The following is a 20,605-nucleotide window of genomic DNA, read 5'->3' on the forward strand; positions in this document are numbered from 1 at the left end:
GTCATGACAAATCCTCCAATAAATAAATTTGGTGTAACAAGTAGTTTTAATTGGAATTCCAACAATTAAGCCCACCAGGGCACTACTCATTACATTCACACCTTCAGATTTTGACTGATATCAATCAAATTGAGCACAAACCCTTAGGGCTCCCCAAGGTAGTGATATAAAGAGGGTAGTTTGGATCTGACCCCTTTTATCAAACCCCAAGCCTTATGGGCCCCTATGTGTTCTCCATACTTTTCTATTGATTTCTACCAAACTTCAAAGGCACCCATAGGACACCACAGGGATGGATATATGGATCTGGCTCCCCTGTGTCAGTATTGGAGGACTTCTATATCTTCTCCAGCCATTTAACAGGTATGTCTGCTGGTATAAACATAAAGGTGTTTAACAATAAACAAGTTTTGAGCCCCTGTACCTTAGTGGCTGTTTAGTTATTAACATAAATGTATATTTTTGAGCCTATAATTCCAAGTAATCTTATTGGGAGCTTACTATACATGGATGTGTACTGATCATGAGAGACATGAAACAACAGCTGCATACATAATAGGGGTGTAAAAATTCACTCTTCTGACATTTGGGACTAACAAATTTTAGTTTGAACTACTGTGAATTGTATACATACAGGGCTATGTATTTTTCCTTTTATGAAGTTTGTTCATATGTGTAAAATCCAACTCTTTATTTAATTATTAGAATTTTAAAACATGATACCACTTGTTATTTTTACTTTTAACTCATTAAATATTTAGTCACTGAAAGCTTTGTAAAACTGGTATCCTGTTTATCAATGATATATGCAAACATGTATGTATGAATCAGTTACTGACTTATCAATTGAAATGTCCAATTATGTTATAATTTATATGATTATTTTTCATTGGGATTAAAAGTTATCTTTTATCTTAGTTAAGTTTTTATTGATATAAGATAAAACAGCTATGTTTGGGCAAAAGGATTCAAACCCCTTACTTGGAATATGTAGCCTTTTTCTTAGGTATGATGGAAAATAGCAAAGTGTTGTAAATATTAGGTAGCTGTGTGGATGTTTTGATTTTGTCATATATGTAGACTGGACAACCTACCCAGACATTTTAGACCCATGTACAAGCATCCATATAAATGTATAAACAACATCATATTTTACTAAATTACTAAGCACAATCACAACAGAACAATGTACAGAGCAATTATAAAGAAAGTTTTGCAATTCATTGCATTATATTCGAGGCGAGGAGAAATTATTCTAATTTTTGAGCTCCCCTGGGTTAGTAAACCTACATACCTACCACAACTGGATTGATTAACTGCATTATATCTCACAAGCCATATAGCATAGGATGGTTAAATTGCACAGGAATGCTAAGGGCATCATGAAGATGAAAATGCCATAATTGTCACACGCTGCCTCCAGGGAGTGCACTATGACTTAATGTCTGATCCATCACAACAACTGTTCAAAATGTGTTCTTACAGCTTCCAGCTGCTGTGACAAAGGACATTACAACAAAAACATGTATGGTATGTATCCTTGAGTCCTGAAACTGTGAGAGACTTCCCACAATACACACAACTTAAGGTACCCGAACATTAAAAAATAAGAATGTGTTACATCTTGTAAATGAGGTGGTCATTCACAAGGAAAGTAATGTGAAATGATTTTTTTCTACAAATGCCTCCACAAAACATGTTTCACCTTGATACCAATATGCAGAAGGCCAATTTCCTGAAAGAAAACCATAGTGTCAATCACATTTCATTATTGAGTATAGGAATCACATTGGTTGTGAGCACTGCATGAGGCCATGCAGTACTGACTGTGCAGGTTTGCAGTCCATGTACTGATGGTTCTTCACAAAAAGTATAGTCCAATAACAAAGTCAGCTGTGAAACCACACCACACTGTCATCTTACCATCATGCAGGTGCATAGAAAATATTACAAGTGGATTAGCTTCCAACCAGATAATGCAGTTGCACGTGTTGACACTTCATCAGTCCATATAATATATAGGCAAGCCATTAGTCATTGATTTCCAGTCTTGCAAAGAACTGCAATGCAAAATCAACATGTTGGATTAAAGCTGTCTCCTTCAGTGTTTGAGCATAGTGCAGATTGCAAAAACAAAATCACAAAGTTGACTGAAGAGAGTTGTGAACAAGTGAAATTAGGAAATTCAGACAACAGGTGACATAACTTATCACTGCTGAGCCCATATGCATGTGCCAGCTTCTGCCATGGAATGTCTTACCTGGGCTATAGTTGCAGTAGGTGTTGTTGGCCTGCCTTTACCTGGCTTATCACAAGTGCAACACGTCTTTCAAATTCTTGAACACAGCAACAATGGAACAATGCCCTATGCAAATGTTATGCACTCTATGGTATTTCCTAACAGTTGACTTAGCATTGCATATTTTGGTGCAATAACATTTCACTAGTTCATTTCTTTGCATACTTGTCAGTTTCATGTTGGTTGAATGAGCTGCACTGTGATTGAAGGCCCATTTATACCCATGGGAAATATGGAAAACATACCACAATGGTGACCTTGGTGGCAAAGTGTGACAACTATGGTATTTGCATCTGGATGACACCTTTAACACTCCTATGCAATACCACCTTTCTATGCCACACTTTTTGTAAGATGTTATGCCCAGAACTGAAATACTTTCTTTGTAAGTAACCCTGCATACACCTCAAAGTAATAGTGTACATGATAAGCTTTTATTATTTCTTGTTACTGGAAACCTATAACATGCCAATAAAGAATGAAATGATAAAAATTAACATCAATCTCATTGTGTTGTAACATCAAAGTTATTAATTACTATCAAAGATACCTGGCAAAGCCAGGCTTAAGAAAATAATGTTATAAATGGTGATGTGGGTTGTCCTATTTCTCTGTTTTGTTTTTAGTTTTGAAATTTCTCTTGGTTTTAGAAGTAGCTAAAGCAAAATTCAACATAATAAATGTGTGGATTTGCAATGATGGTGTATTTTTCATTAATATTCATCTTGCAGTATCATGTGATCCAATAAATAAAACATATATACATGTCTACAGGTCTTAAATTTTCCTTTAGCCTGGTCTTAAAAAGGTCTGAAATTTGTCTTTAGCTTGGTCTTAAATAATAATAGCAAGGATTTTTTTAAAGTATGTTCAGAGAAAGTAAGATGTTGCAATGGAGATTGGACTCTTAAAGAATACAATTGGCAAGGTTATTGTTGAGGGCTATGAGATGGCTGATTTTTTTTTTATTTGTACTGGACAAACAGGTTGTGTGCTACAGTTTAATCATCAAGCAAGAAATGTATTAAGTACAACTGTTTGCAGGGAACTAGTGCACAAACCTTGCAATAGACTTCGTACTTGCCATGTCAGATCAATCAATGGTATTGACTATACTCCAACCACTTATCATTGAACACACACACTCCCATGATTGCATTAACATTTCAATATGAACAGCAATTCACACAGTGTGATTAAGGTTCTTAAAGTCCCAGTCTTAATGCAAACAGACTATAATGATGCTAGGCCTGGTCACACTGTTTGCATTAGCAGCACTGTGTATGTCTGTCAAAACATGCCCAACTCAATTTTGGGCTCCAGATCCAGGTAATAGGCCTAAACAGAATGAATGCATGGCAAACTTGATTTAGTGCTCCCAGTTTTATGTAGACCTAGATAGAATCATGCAAAGTACTGTAATGCTGTTAAACATAGGTGCAGTGCAGAACAAACCAAAGATACAGCATCAATACCCACATAAATTAAATTTAAGATCTTTTTAAGACCTTAAAAAACACAAGGTCAGTTTAAGACCTTTTAAAGACTGCTAGGAACCCTGTATCAATGACATTGACATTTTCCTACATGAAAATATATTTCCAATAGATTATTACCTCTCTTACATAACAGCTCTTCTCGACTTATACTGCCCTCTGTATATGCAAGTTTTTGCTCGCCACTATCCTTGATACTCCCACCTACCCTCACATGAAGCAGATGTGTGATAGCATGCAACAACCTTCCACCAATAGGAGTGCAACACAACTCCTAGCACAGCTGACTCTCTATGCAGCTTAGCTCGACTTTACTTCAATGAAGAAAAAGACCCCAGAAGTGGGAAGAAAGAATGGGAGGTGTGAGAGAAGGTAAGAATCTATCATAAATATATTTTCAGTGTAGGAAAATGTTAAATTCCGATATGATATCTCTACTCACATAACAGCTAGAATCCCACACTGACTGGGTGGAGAGACTGCTTTAACATTACCTAGATAAGCCCCTTCAGAAAGCACCCAGAGGATGCCCATGGGGTGTGTAAATAAAGAGCATGTAAGACACACCTGTGGGAGAATACACCACTTCTGAGCCAGGTTTACTGTTCATCTGTGAAACTTATGTATTGCAATAAGGGCAGAATCACAGGAGGAACCCCATAAATTAAATGAAGAGACCCCTGGTGTAGAGTGGATAGAGCACGGTGAACTGTAAAGAGGAGTTTGACTTCAACCAACAGTAACAGTACCATGATAGGAATACCCAATCCATGGTAGGAAGAAGGTCCTCTAATGTTCACTTCAGACAAGGGAACCGGAGGGGAAGAAGATCATCCATTCCAAAGACCCATATCATTCTGTGTGCATTTCCAACACAACCAGCATCAGTACCTCATGGGAACCACCATCCAGGTAATGTTAGAAAGATGGACAGAATTGTGGAGGTTCAACTCCAGTCCAGAAGCAGGCGGCATTGGGAATAAATCATCCAGTCCATGGTAGAAGGAGAGCACCTGGGCTGGCCATGCAATGTGAGGACTTATGTGGCTGGTCCAGCACCAACCAACACCAGTACCCCCCACAAATGGATATCTGGGCAACAGAAGGAAGGAGGGTGCCCAGTTGGAAGGGTGAACTACACTGTGGCAGAAATCATCCAGTCCATAATCAGTTGGCATCTGAAAAAGAACATCAGGTCAACTGTAGGAGGAGTATCTATACACCATCTACATTGGCAAAACACTACCACCTACTCTCAACTCAGTGGAATTGAGCACACTCAGGAGGAAGCCTCCACGGTCCACCACCCTAGTGGCTAGGAGCTGGTAAGAGGTAAGGACTCCACTAGAAGAATGGGGGGGAATTGAACTGAAGAATCTGGAAGAATGCAACACTGGAGACAGAGCGATGGGTGACCGAGAAACCTCATATTGAAAAGCAGACTGTTCCTGATACAGCCACACCAAGGAGCAACAGGGATGGGCAGCAATTCCCTTCTGCTTTACTCATTGTAGTCCATGTGTGTATTGTCTGAGGCAAAAATATTTATGATGCAAAACACCATGAGCAAAAACTTCCAAGTTGTCATGCTGAACACCCCATGTCAACAACAATCATCAGGAAAATTGAAAGAATAAGCCAAACAAATCAGCTGATGAATCCAACCTGTAAGGGTAATAGCTGAAATATCATGGGAAAAGGAAGGATTCCAATGAATAAACAAATAAGAACTACGAAAGGGAGTAGTGTGAGCAACATAACAGCAGAGTGCCCAGACAGAATATAAGAGAAGCTCAAAGTCAGAATGAGGGTAACAGTAAGAAATAGAAGGGAGGGAAATGGGGGTGAAGGTAAATTCACCCTCATGTGAATGGGCAGGAAGACCAATCCAGGTAGAGGATGACATGATGTGTGAGAGACATTGAGAGTGAACAAAACCAAATGTCAATATCCACACACCAAGAAGAGGAGGATAAAGGTCTTTAAGGAGAGATGACATAAGGAACAGGAAAACATGGACACAAGAGAAGAAAGTGTGAGAGTTTGGAAGATGAAATTGAGGTCCAATCAGGGAAAGTGGTAAGGAGTCTCAAGGAGAGTGGTAGGACACAGGGGGAAACAAAGGTGGAAGAAATTAAACTGAAGGTTCATGACCTGAGAATTGAAGACACAGTAAAATCTTGTGAAACAGAAGGTTGCTGACAATGCCATGCAATAACTAGCAATAGTGGATACCATCAGCCCCTTGTGGAAAAGCTAGGTAAGGAAGGAGGTCAGTGAGGAGAACTGAAGTGCAGCAAACTAAGTTCTCTAAAAACAACAAGTAACTGCCTGAAATTTCATGAGTAAAGCTCAAGCAAAAAACACATCTAAACACTACAAATGTGAATTGAGAAGTGAAGATGAGCAAGGATTTGTGTTGCATTCCTATTGGTGGAGGGTTGTTGCATGCTCATTTGAATGCTATCATGCAGCTGCCTCATGTGAAAGCACATGAGGGTATGTGGGAGTCTTAAGGCTAGTGGTGAGTAAAAATTAGTGCATATTGAGGGCAGTACAAGTCAAGAAAAGCTGATATGTGAAAGGAGATAAGGTATTGTATTGGAATTTCTTTTACGTTTTGTGTCAACCAATTAGGTTTTATCTTTCCTGTTATTCTTCTCCTCTTTTTAGGATTATGCCTATCTTGAGTTAAATTCAATTTCATTTTTAAAATTTACCAAATATGTCTCAAATCACCTTTTAATTCACTGTTCCAATTCACCAATTAAAATGTTGTCTCATAGCCTCAAAGTTGGATTTCTGAAAATGAACTAAAATTCTACCTCAACATGATCACTCTCACCCTAATGTCCCGTTAATTCATCTCTTGCAATTATATCCGCATTCGCCCACCCCTTGGTTGGCTCTCTGACTATTTGCTATAGAAAACCATTTTGAATCACTTTAGAAAATCTCTCTCCATCAATATTTGACTCCATACAATTTCAATCAATGTCTCCCATAATTATTGCATCAATATTCTTATTATTAGCAATCCTGATCTGATTACACAATTTCTCATGTACATCATCCCTTCTGTCTGATCAAGTGGTCTATAACAATTTACAATTACAAACTTTCTACCCTTAAAACCCCTGCAGGCAACCCATATATAGATTCAATCTCTTGAGTACCATATTTTGTCTTCAATCCTGACAGGCTGCAGTTAATACCTTATAGAGTGAACCACCCTACCACACTCTTAAAAGGTCTATCACTATCAAATGAAATATCAAAAATACTCCTGCTATCAGTGTTCTCCAAATCTAACTAAGTTTCAGTAATTCCCATTATATCATAGTCTTTCATTTCCCCTAGAGTTTCTCTTCTCTCCCCTTTGAAACATTGGTATGAATCTTACCTCACTTGCTCCAGTCCTTATACCCCACTATATTGCCCATAGCAAGTTAAATCTTGTGATTCTCTCCACCTACATCAATGCACTCCCTATACCAGATTTGTATATAAGCTCCCCAATATTACTTCCTATTTACTTCCAAAGTAGTAGACCTGTAACCACCCATATAGTGGGGAGGAAGGGTGGGAGACTATGAAAAGAGGTAAGTATTATTATTGGAAATACATTTTAGGTATAGGAAAATGTCAACTTCCGAAACACACTTTAGCAAGAATCCCACACTGACAAGTTGGAGGAGCTGGGGAGGGAAGATTCAAACAGAAAGCATCAGTGTAGAAAAGAGATAAGTGAAACTGAGATGTAGTAATAGCACACTAGTGGTGTCTGCACTACTTCTGGAATAGGTATGCTCTTTGCCCGAACAACATGAAATCTAATTCCTGAGTGGTAAAGGACAACCAGCCACAAAGGCAACATCCGAACCTTGTTAGAAGAAAATGAATTCCTCTAGGCTCCAACCAGGCAGATGAGATCCCATGCCTGATCGTTGGAATTATAAGGCTATGGACCTAATTCTTGATCCAAAGCATGGTGGCTGGGGCATGAAGACTGCTTTGTATTTGGCCTTGATTAGTAATATGATAGTATTGGAACCCAACCTGAAAGTTACAGAATATTGCATGTCAAGCTACCAGAATTACAAAGAGAAGCCAAGCAACACCAAGTGGACAAGCCCTCATCCCAATATGAAGAAGTGCAAAATTCAACACCCTGAACTCCGAATTATGGGACTTGTCACACCTCACTCAACATGAAGAAACAGAGATTACCCAGCCTGGGAATACGAACTGAAATCCTAACTCCCTAGCTTGAGGGACAAGGCAACACCCCCTGTCCCCAAAATTACAAGGAGGATGTGGAACAAACTAAGTCCAACTAACGGTACAACTAATGATCATTGAAATGAAGAGAATGACCAAAAGGAAGGACCACACTCAACTCAACCAGATAGCAATGAGTCATCTTTGAACCAAACTTACAAGAAGGCTCCTGCATAACCTGGTCCTGCTCCTACCATACATCTGGGAAAAACCATTATGGGTTATTGGTAGCAGGGCACTCAGCTTTGCCCTCTTCTCCTTGAGTGGAATAATGAGATAAAGCATCATTCAGGAGGAATAAACCCCTGTCCACTACTCCAGTGATTGTAAAATGGAATGGTAAGAACTCTCATGCTCCACTAGTAGAAAAGGGGTGTATACTCAGGTCGTGGAGTCCAGAGGAATGATGCTCTGGAGACAGCGCAACAGGTCAACCACATCCACTATTTTGAAAAATTGACCCTGATTTATTCAATCTAGGGGTCAGCAGGAATGGCCAAAATCCTCTTAAGCTTTACTCATGATAGTCCATGAGTGACTATCCAGTAGTGTATTTGTCTTTGTGTTACAACTGTTTACCACCTGGAAAGTGCACCAGCTGGTCTTATGGAACATAGCTTGTTGCTACCATGAAATTTTTTATTGGTTGACTGGTAGCTAGTACAGATTTGGAAATCAGCATACCAAACCAGGCAACACCCACCACAGAGTAAAATCCAAATGAAAATGATGAGAGGGTCCCTGAAAAAGAACAGAAATAAGCACAAAAGACATTAAGTCACTTACCCGTCTTACAAAGTAGCCAGGACATGGAGAATCGCCACAGAGGATAGCCAAAAACCTTCTGAGGACACATCCACCAAAACTTGTAAATAATGGGATATAAAAGTATTAGGCATAGCTCACATACCAGCCTGTACAATCTCCTCCAGCAGCCAGGAATAACGAGATATGGAGATTTTATGAGATGAGACCTGAAGAAGTCTGTTCCTCCAAAGAAAGCCCAGAGTAAGCAATATGCATCAATTAATGGCCTCAACCTGTCAGTGTGATAGGGAATAAGTCATGTGACACCTTAGGATCCCAATGGATAAACAAATGGTGATGTGAACCCTGAAATCCTTCAGTGAATGCATCATAACATTGAAGAGCCTGAACTGGGTATAAAAAAATAAAAAGTCTGAGCATTCATAAAAATGAGAAATGGGTGGGGGAGATAAATAGGAGAGAAAACCTTATCCCCTTCTCTAACTGCTGAAGTTTTGGAAAGAAAGGACCTATTGGGATACAACAGAACACAAGTGGAATGGTAAAGAGTCCTGTGAACATGAATAACAAACACATCCAAATGTCGATGTCCACTAGCCAATAAGAGAAAAAAATAAGTCTTAAACAAAATGTAATATATGGAACATGACACCAAAGGTTCAAAGAGTGGATGAGATAAGTGGATAACCACTGATATGTCCTAATTAGAAACCTGGAATGGACATCGAGAATGTCAAAGGGTGAATGAGATAAGACATGGATAACCACTGGGGATATCCCAATTAGGAACCTGAAAAGGACATTTAGGATGGATAAACTGGGGACTCAAAAACTTGATGTCTTCCAGAAAAATGAAAAGTATCTGACAAAACTGCCTTATACATAGAAGTGGACAAAGGTGCCAGACTGCTGTCGAAGGAATCATGTCATAAATGGAGAAACATACAGCACAGTGGAATGAGAGGGATTAAAACCATGCCTGAAAGACCACTGGTGATAATTAAACCATTTCCATTGATAAACATCCAATGAAGAATAACGAATAGACCTTGTTCATAGAGATGCCACCAGAGAGGTCAATATACCTGACATATTGCAGTGGACTGCATAAAAGCCAAGCATAAAGCCAGATAATTGTGATCACCACGTGAATAATGTCCAACCAAGGCTGACATAAGAGGGATGGTTACAAGAGGTTGACACTCCTGAAGGTACTGAAGAAATGGAAACCAAGGCTTATCTAGTCAATATGTCACCAACAGAAAAACTTGACATGATGAGGAGCGAATCAATGCAAGAATCCTGGATAATAGACAAATCGGAGGGAACCCATAAAGATGAAGATCCATCCAATTATGGCTGACAGAATCTATGTCCAAAGCCAAAGGGGGAGTGACACAACACCATAAGGATTGGAGCTGGGCATTCCAGTGAGTGGCAAAAGCATCCATCTGAGACCTTCCGAGACAAGACCAGATCCAATGAAAGACTTGTGGATGAAGCATCCATTCTGTGGGAAGAGCTCTACTGGGACAAAATAACTTATTGGCCACTAAATACATAACACCTGGGACATGACAAGCAAGGAGAATAATCTCATGATTGTGAACTTAAAAGAGAAGATCTAATGTTTGAAAACATGACCTGGATTGAATGCCCCCTTGATTGAATATGTAAGAGACCACGGTGGAATTGGTCAAGTGAAGCATTACCACCTTCCCTCACAACAATTCGAGAGCTAAAGATATAGCTCATTAAACTGCTAGAAGCTAAATACTGATGTGGAGAGAAAATTCCTCTTCTGTCTGCAGGCCCTTGAATTCCATATCCCTACACAAGCTCCCCATCCCTGGAAAGAAGTGTCCATGAAAAGATTTATCCCTGGACATGGGGGCAGAAGAGGGACACCTACTGTCATGTTGTCCATGTTCAACCACCAGCCAAGATCAAAAAGGCTGGAAGCCAATAGGGTCAGTGGATAATCCAATGTATCTGTGCAAATGTTCCATTGGTCCCATACCAATCACTGAAAAAATCACACATGGGCCTGACCCAAAGGAATGACTGTCCAAGGATGCCCACACACCAGTGGAGATGACTGTATGAGAAGAATAGCCCATTCCATGTCCTGAAGGTATAGAGGAGAAGGTTGGGCCCGATTGAGATGTGAATTGAAAAATGCCCCTAAATGGATGAAGTACTGTGTAAAAGTATGAAGAGACTTCTTTTTTATAAGAAACCCAGCTCTCACAGTTTCAGATAGAAGAGCATCGAGTGTGAAGTACTGTCAAGTGGTGGGAAGGAGCAAGAAGAAGCCAGTTGTTCATATAATGGTGATTGTAAATGCCCAATAAGTGAAGATGATGTGAAAAAGATCTGACTATCTGGCAAAAGATGTGTGGTGCAGATGCAAAGCCAAAAGGTAGAGTGTGAAACTGAAAACCTGTCTCTCATGCACAAAGTGGAGATAATGATGTGAAGACTCCATGACCAGAAGATTAAGATAAGCATCAGCAACATCAAACTTGTCATTCATAGACCGAGTGCAAAGACCAGGAAAGAAACAGCTCCATGGGGCTGGAGAAAATGATTGAGATGAAAAAGGTTGATGACAGATCATAAATTGCCCATCTTATTTGGTACTACAAACAAACAAGAATAAAGATTTCTAGATAGGAGTCTATGCACTCTATGGCCTCTTTGTGCAGAAGATCCTGGATGGCTTTTGCTCGATGACTGGATGTAAGACAATCCTTGGGGAGTGGAAAGACAACTGGTATGAGAGACAATGGAGGAGGAGACAAGAAATGAAGGATCAATCCTCTTGTAAGAACCTGAAAAACCTACTGATCAGTGGCGAAGGTCTCCCATACAGACCTGAACTGTCTGAGTCAAGCCCCCTAGGACTAGACCCCATAGAGTAGTCACTGTTGCCATTGTTAGTGTTCCACAAGAGAAGAAGATTCCCCCTGATAAAGGTGGAATCTCCCTAGTGTTCCAATAGAATGTGGAGCCAATGCAGGAGGTTTAAAAACTCGAACTGGAGATGCAGGAAACTATCCAGTAAAAGACCAGGAAAGTCAAGAGGCTCATGTCAAAAGAAAAGAATGGAGATGGACCACATCCACCCAAGATTCCATGGAATCTGGAATACATTCAAGAATTGAATGTCTGAGAAAAGGAGCTACTCTGAGATCTCTAAGGGCCAAAGAAGGAAGTTGAACATTCTCAAGCAAAGCATCTCTCTCCAAAAGATCCCAACAACAAACCAACCAAAAGATCAAGGAAAGAGCAGAAGCTCTTAACCTTACTAAAGTAGAAGTTAATAAATGACTAAGATCCTTTGAAAATTGAGCAGGAGCAGTTGTAAAGAAAATAATAAATGCAAGGCTGTTGTAAGAGACAGATGAATCCAGGAAATCTTAGTTAGGTTAAGACCAATAGAGGCATTAGGTCTAGAACCCCAAATAGAAAGAAGAGCATCTAACCTCTGAGAATCTAAATATGAGTCCTCCATGTAATGGAAAGCTTAGGCATGCTGATCCAATAAATAGGGAGGAAAGGCATGGCAGCACTCACTTGCAACTGATAACAAATCTCTGAGCATGGACAGCAATGTCTAGTAAAGGTGGAATGTCTAGGTAATCAGCCAAATGACTTTCTCCCAACAAAGAAGGAGGAGAGTTGTAAGCCACAGGAGAAATGCTCAAGATATTATAAATTTGATGTATTAGGTGCAGAAATGGTGCAGGAGGCGGGATGTCCATCCAAGGCTTGTGATGAGCTGTTTGAGCAAAGGAGCGAGGTGGAAAAAAAAAAAAAGAGTTCTAATTCTCACCAGTCTGCCCTTGATCCCCTAGAAGCTCAGCCTTTGAGCCAACAAGAGAAGAAAGATCATACCTCATCTAAGACTCCACCTCTCTAGGTATGAGGGATTGGACATCTTCTGTGGAAAGGGGGCCTTCCCTTGAAGCCTGGGCAATGCTAGACTTCAGAGATGGCAGATTAGGAGCACTAGGAGACTTTGTGGCAGACATGAATGTAAGAATTCATATCCAAAATGTTTTTGTTGTTTAAAAATAAACAATAAATTCAAAACCCAATAAGACAGTAAAAAAAAAAAACATCCAAAGTGTAGGAATAACTAAATTTATACAACATGTAAGAGAAACCCCCAGCAAGCACATAAAACTGTTTGCCATAATGTTTTGCCATCAAGAACAATGAAAATAAAGTAATAACGGGGAGCTTATATATGGATCTGGTATAGGGGTGCATTGACAAAGTTGGAGAGAACCACAAGATTTAAATTGCTATGGGCAATATAGTGGGGTATAAAGACTAGAGCAAGCAAGATAAGATTCATACCATTGCTTCAATGGGCAGAGAAGAGAAACTTTCGTCAGGATAAAGATAAGTGTGTTTTGGAATTCATGACTATTTCAATCATTATATTATTGTAGTATTATATATGAATGTATGCTTTCTCATCGCATGTTAGAGTTAGCTTATCAGTGTTTATGTCCAAAAAGCAACCTGCATAGAAAAATCTGTGAGAAGGAGGTTAGGATTTCCAACTTTTTAAACCATTAGGGACAGGAAAGCCATGTCAGGATAGAGGTAAAGATAACTTCAAAATGTTAAATGCTTTAAGTCACAGAGAAATTATAGGTTCAAAAGGATCATACAATAATGCTTATAGATGTTAACATTTTCTTGCACTGAAAATGTATTTCTGATAGGTTCTTACTTCCACATATCCAAAAGCTAGTTTGCCCTCTAAGCATTACTAAAATTTTTTGACTCATAGCACACCAGTCTTTTATACCCTATCTGTTCTGCACCATTTCAGAACATGTACTAATCATGTTCCTACCCTCCACCAATCATACTGAACCCTCTATACTAGTGCAGATAGCTCCCTCTACTATTCTAGAACAATCCTCACATTCAAGAATTGGCAGGTATAAACCAGAAAAACTGGCATATCAGTGGGGAGGAAGGTTGTGAAGTGGGTGAGAAAATGTTAACTTCCAAACCAGTCTTACCTCCTCTCATCCAAAGATGGAACCCCACATTACAAAGGTGGAGGGACCAGTGAAGGCACATCAATATTCAATCAAGTGGAAAGCTACTGCACTGAAAGAACAGGTGAGCAGAAATATGAAAAGAAATCACACCTGGGAGATATGGCAGTACTTCTGCAACAGGTATGCTCTTCGCCCAGCAATTCACACAGTAACAGAAAGACTGCAGAACAGAATTGATAGGCACTAATGCATTTAGGAAAGAGACGTACAGCACCAAATCAGTTGAGAAGTGCTGTATAAATATGACTTGAAACAGTATGGCATGGACAAACATGGAAGGGCTAGCATGTAAGCAACAATGGGCCCGAATAAGTATGTGCCATGGGTAGTGCCTTGAATTACATCAGAGTATGTCAAGTCCGGTTCATCCAACAGGCAAAACATCCAGTGGAAATGCCTTGTATACAATATTGTGATCAACAAGTGTGGTCCTCCTGGTCAAAAAAAAAAATCCTAAGGAAGTGCCATGGTTACATAGGATTATGAGAAAAAAATAATTGCAGGTATGAAATGATTGTGAGGTTTTCATAACCAGCCCATTATTAACACATACATCATACTTTGTCCACATATGTAATTGTGAGGGTTTTCATAACCAGCTCATTGTTAACATATACAACATACTTTGTCCACATATATAGCAAGCTGTAGTACCAAACATAGTATGGTGCCAGACCATAACAAAGTAATTAGACATGGCTAGGGCTAAAGGCCTATGAATTGTATATGAATAGGTGCAGTTCACATAGGCAAAAAACATCCAGGGGAAGCACCTTGGGATACATTGGGTTATGCCATGACAGTCAATCTGGGCAAAAACATCCAGTGGAAGTGCCTTGCGCAAGCTTGTGAGATCAACAAGTGCAGTCCACCTGGGGAGCAAAACATCCAGGTGAAGCACCTTGGATATACAATAGTAAGGCCAAGTGTGGTACCCTTGAGCAAAAACATCCAGGGGAAGCACCTTAGAATACGTTAGAGAATGCAAGTGCAGTCCATCTGGACAAATACATCCAGTGGAAGTGTCTTGCATAAGATATAGGGAACAACAAGTGGAGTCCACCTAGGCAACACCCAGGGGTAAGTGCCTTGGATAGATAAGATAAGGCCAAGTGTGGTCCACCCCGGCAAAAAAAATATCCAAGGGAAGCACCTAACTAATCAACCACTGAGCAGAGAAGGAATGAAAGACCTAAATTATCAAATGCAGAAATTATGTACATCCACAGAGGCTCACATAAACTCGTTAAATATGGGTATACCTACTGGGAGTGAGGAATATGCATTAAAAACTTACCACAGATTTCCTGGGAAAAAAGAACAATACCTAAACCAGCAGATAACATGGAGGCACAGTAACAGGTGGAAAGTGCCATAGAAAGAAATTTGCACTCAGTAGTTATATCCCTCCTCATAAAAAATCTTACATGAAAGGAAGAAATTGTCGGCCAAATGTAAGACAAGCACTCCCTGTGAACTCAAGTCTGTGCTACCCCAGCAGACATCATCAACCCCGAGACTTAGGGACTTGTGTCAGAACCACTGTCTACTATCACGAGAATTTCATGATCTACCATGTTAAACCTCGAATTCATATGAACACAATAGAATTCAGAACACAAAAATATTTCTAAAACAAATGACTAGAAACAATGGAAATCCAACCCAATAAGTGGAAACTGATATAAATTTGTGATCAAGCACAATCAAAATTATGTAGTCACCTGGAAAACGAGTTAAAACACATGTCCATACACTGGAATACCAATCAAGAAAGTGAGAATTGTTCTAGAATATTAGAGGGAGCTAGCTATGCTAGCATAAGTGGCACAGTATGATCGATGGAGGGTAGTCACATGATCAGTATATGCTCTAAAATGGCATGAAACTGATGGGGTATAAAAGACTGGTGCACTGCTAGTGAACATTTTTTTTAGAAATTCTTAAAGGGCAAACCAGGATTTAGAGAGTGTTAGATAAGAAGAGATAAGAATATTTCAAAACCAAAGAAACATCCCATGTCAGCATATCACAATAAAAAAGATGAGAGAAGAAATGATTTGCTAAACCTTGAAACCACACCATTTTCCAAAAGAGACTTAAATGAGAATAAAAGAATGTACTTAAGAGCTTAAAGACAGAAAATGATAGATTTTTATCTTCACACAATTATAAACAAAAGTCATACAGGTAAACAGTAGAAGACTGCTTGGAGTTAATATCCTGACATTTGCAATGTCTTCACCTTCTGTTGAAGGGTAAAGATACAGCAAGACTAAGGATTTAATCTGAATGCAAAAAGGCAAAAATTTGCTTTTCAGATAAAAGACCTACATTTAGAGTAAGTTATACTGTCCTGCCACTAGCAACAGCACACTGCTAGGATACCTTTAGAGACTGATTGACTATTACATCAAGATCCATTTTCTTCATAACACTGTTAAGGTTATTCCCATCCAAACTATACTAATAATTCAAATTATGATAACCCACATGCATTATTTTGCATTTATTATAATCAAAAACCATCTGCCATTTATTTGTCCATCTCATAAAATGATCTAAATCCTTTTGTAAATCAGCAGTATCCTCTTCACAGCTAGCAACACTAAGACCTTAATATCATCTGCAAATTTAAGTAATTTATGTAAATCAAAAAAAGCAAAGGTCCTAAGACTGAGCCCTGAGGTACCCTCCTGTGACATTAGTCCAGTTTGCCTGAACTCCATTTGTAACAACCTTCTGCTTTCTTCCATCCAGCCACTCTTCTATCCAATTTGCTAACTTATCCACTGCACTTACATAGATATTTTTATACAAGCCTTTTATGTGGCACCTTGTCAAATGCTTTCTGAAAATACAGATACACCAAACCTACACCCTTACCCTCATCTACATAAGCAGTAACTTTTTAAAGACTGTCAAAATATTTGTAAGGCAAGATTTTCCTTTAGTGAAATCATGTTGACTATCCAATAAAATTTTAAACTTTGTTAAATGACATTGCAAAGCACCTAATTAGCAGACTTTCCAAAACTTTTCCTACAACTGATGTAAGACTAATAGCCCTATAACTACTGGGACAATTTTTATTAACTCCCTTGAAAAGAGGAGTGACATTAGCTAATTTCTAATCCTCTGGTACCTGCCCACAATTCAAGGACTGACAAAAAATAGTAATAAGAATGAATCTCTTTTTTTCTCTCTCTCTCTCTGAAAGTGTCAAAACTGCATTCACAAAACAATACACATTCTATCTGTATTTGAACAATCTAAAAATAGATTACATTACATGTGACAGTCAAAAAAGGTATCCCCCAAACCCAAGATCAAGCAGTACAGGATTCAATTCCATGAAACAGCAGAAAAGTCTCTTGACTGTTTATCTATAACAGCTCAAGGTGAATTTTGCACTCTCTCTCTCAACCAGATTTAGTATGTCCCAAAATTTGAACTTAGAAACATTTTTAGATTATTAGATAAAAAATATATACAATGGGAAAGTAAGATACATGGTATTTATATGCTACAAATGTACTCACAGTAGCCTCATTTATACCCTAGCTATACTTTGAAGTAATTTAAAGCTACTCAAAATTTGGTTTATGTTTCTTGGCCTAAAGAGTAAGAAAGTCTGAAATTCTTTTTAGTTTTGAAAGTTTAGTTTTAAACTTTTTATAATTCTAATGTAAAAATAAAAATAATATATAACAAAAGTTTTTATCTACTGCATCAAATAAATGGTGATCATTCTAAGCACAATTTAAAATAGAGATATGATTCTTCCATAAGGAACAACAAGAAGAACATTCTGAACTGTGATAGTACTTTGTTAGAGAATTTACAGGAAAGGTCTACAAAAAAAAATGTAAAAAGCATAGTATTCTATCTGAAGTTTACTTGAGATGAATACATATAATTATATCACATCTCCAAGTGGCTCATAAAGCATTATACATCTCAATAAATTTCTAAACTATTAAAAGACAATATGGATTATATGCATTGATTAAATATTTTTCCAAACTGATACTGTCATTTTAAGCACTAAATTATAAATTTTGAATGCTACAACATAGTTTTATTTTTACTAGCTTACAAGCTACATATGTTCATATATATAGTTATTTTTTTATATGATGTTTCAAAAACACAAAAGTACTACTACTATCAATATTCATGTAACATACATATGTTTTAACCAATGTTTACCTTGCTATTTCTTTATGTTTTATATTCAATATTACTATTAAACAAGTTAATTATTCATTAATTTTTGGAGTTGATTCATTTGTTCTACATCACTAATTTTTGTTTATTTGTCGTGTTTTCTCATCTGCATGCTATATTTTTCTTTTGTTCTTTTGTCATAAAAGCTGGATAACTCCAGGTTTTATATTTTTTATTATGTTTCGTTAGTCTTACTACTTGAAATTCCCACACTTATACTGTTATAGATATTTTTGTCAAATATTTGCTATAATTTTTTTCATTGCATCTTTACACTTATACTTTAACTTCTTAAATCCCCAAAATACATTTCATCCCAATTATTTTTTGTTCTCTATTTCTGACTTAATGTTTTATACAAGTATGTTTTGTTTTCAATTTAGATTATTATTATTATTTGTGCTAAAGATTAACCACTAGTGAAATCTGTCAAAAATTACAGTGATAAGATTAAGAACATTTTGAAAGGCTAGTGCCAAAACTACTAGCATTTTCAAAAACTTAAGAACCTTATATTTAATCTAGCCCTATTACTGTTAAGTCAAATGGTCCATGGAAATTATCAATCTCAAACTTGAATACCTAATGTCATAACAGTAACACAGTCATTCATAATTTATATTTTAAATGGCCTTCGATTATAAGTTAACTTGCCTTCAGTAACCTTTGAAAGTTTTAAAACTTCGTCGGGTGTAATGTATTCCTTTTGTAACAATTCTTCTTCTGTTACGGCTTGAGTATTCGATGAATTCCCAATTCTATTGTTGCTCTCCGAAACCTCATTTCTTGACTGCCCAATACATCTTCCAGTGGAAGGAAGCACTTTACACGAACTGGAACTTTTGACTGCACTCATTCTCTAACAGAACTAGATAAATATGAGCTTAATGTTTATTTTTATATATAATACGCTCTTAACTAATAGAAGAAAAATTAGGGAAGTAATACATAGACTAGACAACAATGTTTGTTAGTATTAAAAACACCTGCAAACCATAGCGACCACAAGCACAACAAATATTTTACCCACCGGTATTTCGCTGAGCGCGCCCTCTCACATATGATACTGTTAGAATAATTCGACAGCACAAGTTTCAGGCATAACATGCAAAGTTTATCACAGTTTTGGATGCAGCAGTGGTGCTGTTAGCTGGCTGTTCAGCTTTAGTTTTATATTTCGAATAAAGAGTGCTTCTTTTTTCCTTAACGTACATTCATCTGTCACTGAGTCTATTATTTTTTCAAAGGAGAATGGTAACAAAATATTGCATACTATAAAAGAGAAAGCCATTTAAATGAATACTTCTCATGAAAAATGTATTATTGGACGTAGAATTACTCGTGACTAAGAGGTTCAATTTAACAATAGGAGAGAAATACTTGTATTGAAAATTTCTAGTCTAGAAGAATTTTTCTCCTGCTCTTGTCTACTACACCTACACCCCTGAAGATTTCAGTGGAAGGGAAGCACAGGTGATTGAAGTTCGCTGAAATGGATTACAACTTGAAAAGTTTGAGATCACGTATGAAGGTCTTTACCGAATTCTTAGTGTTGCATGTCTGATCAAACCAACCCAAATTCTGGTGAACATAGTTTGGGAATGCTATTTGTGGATACTATTCACCAGTCAGAGTTGTCTTCCCTGCAAATGAGACAAGGGACACTGGTGGGTGGAAACCATGACCAATGGGGTGAGGTACCTTTCATGACCAAAGGTACACTATAACATTGATGACAGCTCGGATGATACATAGCTGTATGATGAGCCACCTGAAGTAGCTCATTGCCCTATAGCCCTGAACCAGGGGTCGACTGTCCATTTGGGTGTCAAGGTCCCAATGAGTGGTTTCCTCGGAACTGAGAAGATTGGCGGCATTCTCCTAGCGTTTGTTGAGATTATGAGAGATAGAGGATTTGGTCCACTATATCAGCTTCTGTGATTTAGGCCAAACTGATTATGTCTCCAATTTTCAAAGGAACAGCACTAGAGAACCTTAAAACGTTTCAGGCAGGTCTCGGCCTAGAATTTATTTACTCAGTAAATGGCTGTACAACTCCTGGTCCTGAGCTCAGATGGCGTGTACCTTGCTGCTGTCAAACATATGGATAAGGAGCAGCAAGATAACTGGGAAACAATCAGGTACAAGCTGTGTTGCTAATTCAACCCAGTGGAGAATTTTATAGTCTATCAGGCCACGTTTAAGGTTTGGAGGAGAATCTGGACTGAGAAACTGGAAACCTTTATGGATGATCTAAACCAATTACAAAGGAAGTCTACCCAGTAATGGCCTTGGCAGGTCAGGAGAACATATTGATTGATAATTTCATTGAGTAACTCTCCATTATTCTTATGCAACAGCATTTGAGTGTGCGAGATATCACCACTCCCACAGAAGCAGTGTCTATAATGAAATACTTAGAAGTAGTCACTTCAAGCTGG

The 20,605-nt window shown here is 38.1% G+C and overlaps 1 protein-coding gene across 1 annotated transcript in view; it reads right to left on the bottom strand.

Annotated features, from left to right (window-relative positions):
* The window catches only part of LOC106461985 (protein unc-119 homolog B-like), a 62,764-nt gene extending 43,570 nt beyond the window's left edge, over positions 1 to 19,194 (bottom strand). Inside the window, exon 1 of the mRNA XM_022389104.1 lies at positions 18,819 to 19,194. Within this exon, the coding sequence (XP_022244812.1) occupies positions 18,819 to 19,020 (202 nt within the window). The 5' untranslated portion in view covers positions 19,021 to 19,194. The remainder of the gene's footprint in view (positions 1 to 18,818) is intronic.
* Positions 19,195 to 20,605: the final 1,411 nt, after the last annotated feature.

Source organism: Limulus polyphemus, unplaced genomic scaffold (assembly GCF_000517525.1).
Source record: "Limulus polyphemus unplaced genomic scaffold, Limulus_polyphemus-2.1.2 Scaffold1071, whole genome shotgun sequence".
Classification (NCBI taxonomy): domain Eukaryota; kingdom Metazoa; phylum Arthropoda; class Merostomata; order Xiphosura; family Limulidae; genus Limulus; species Limulus polyphemus.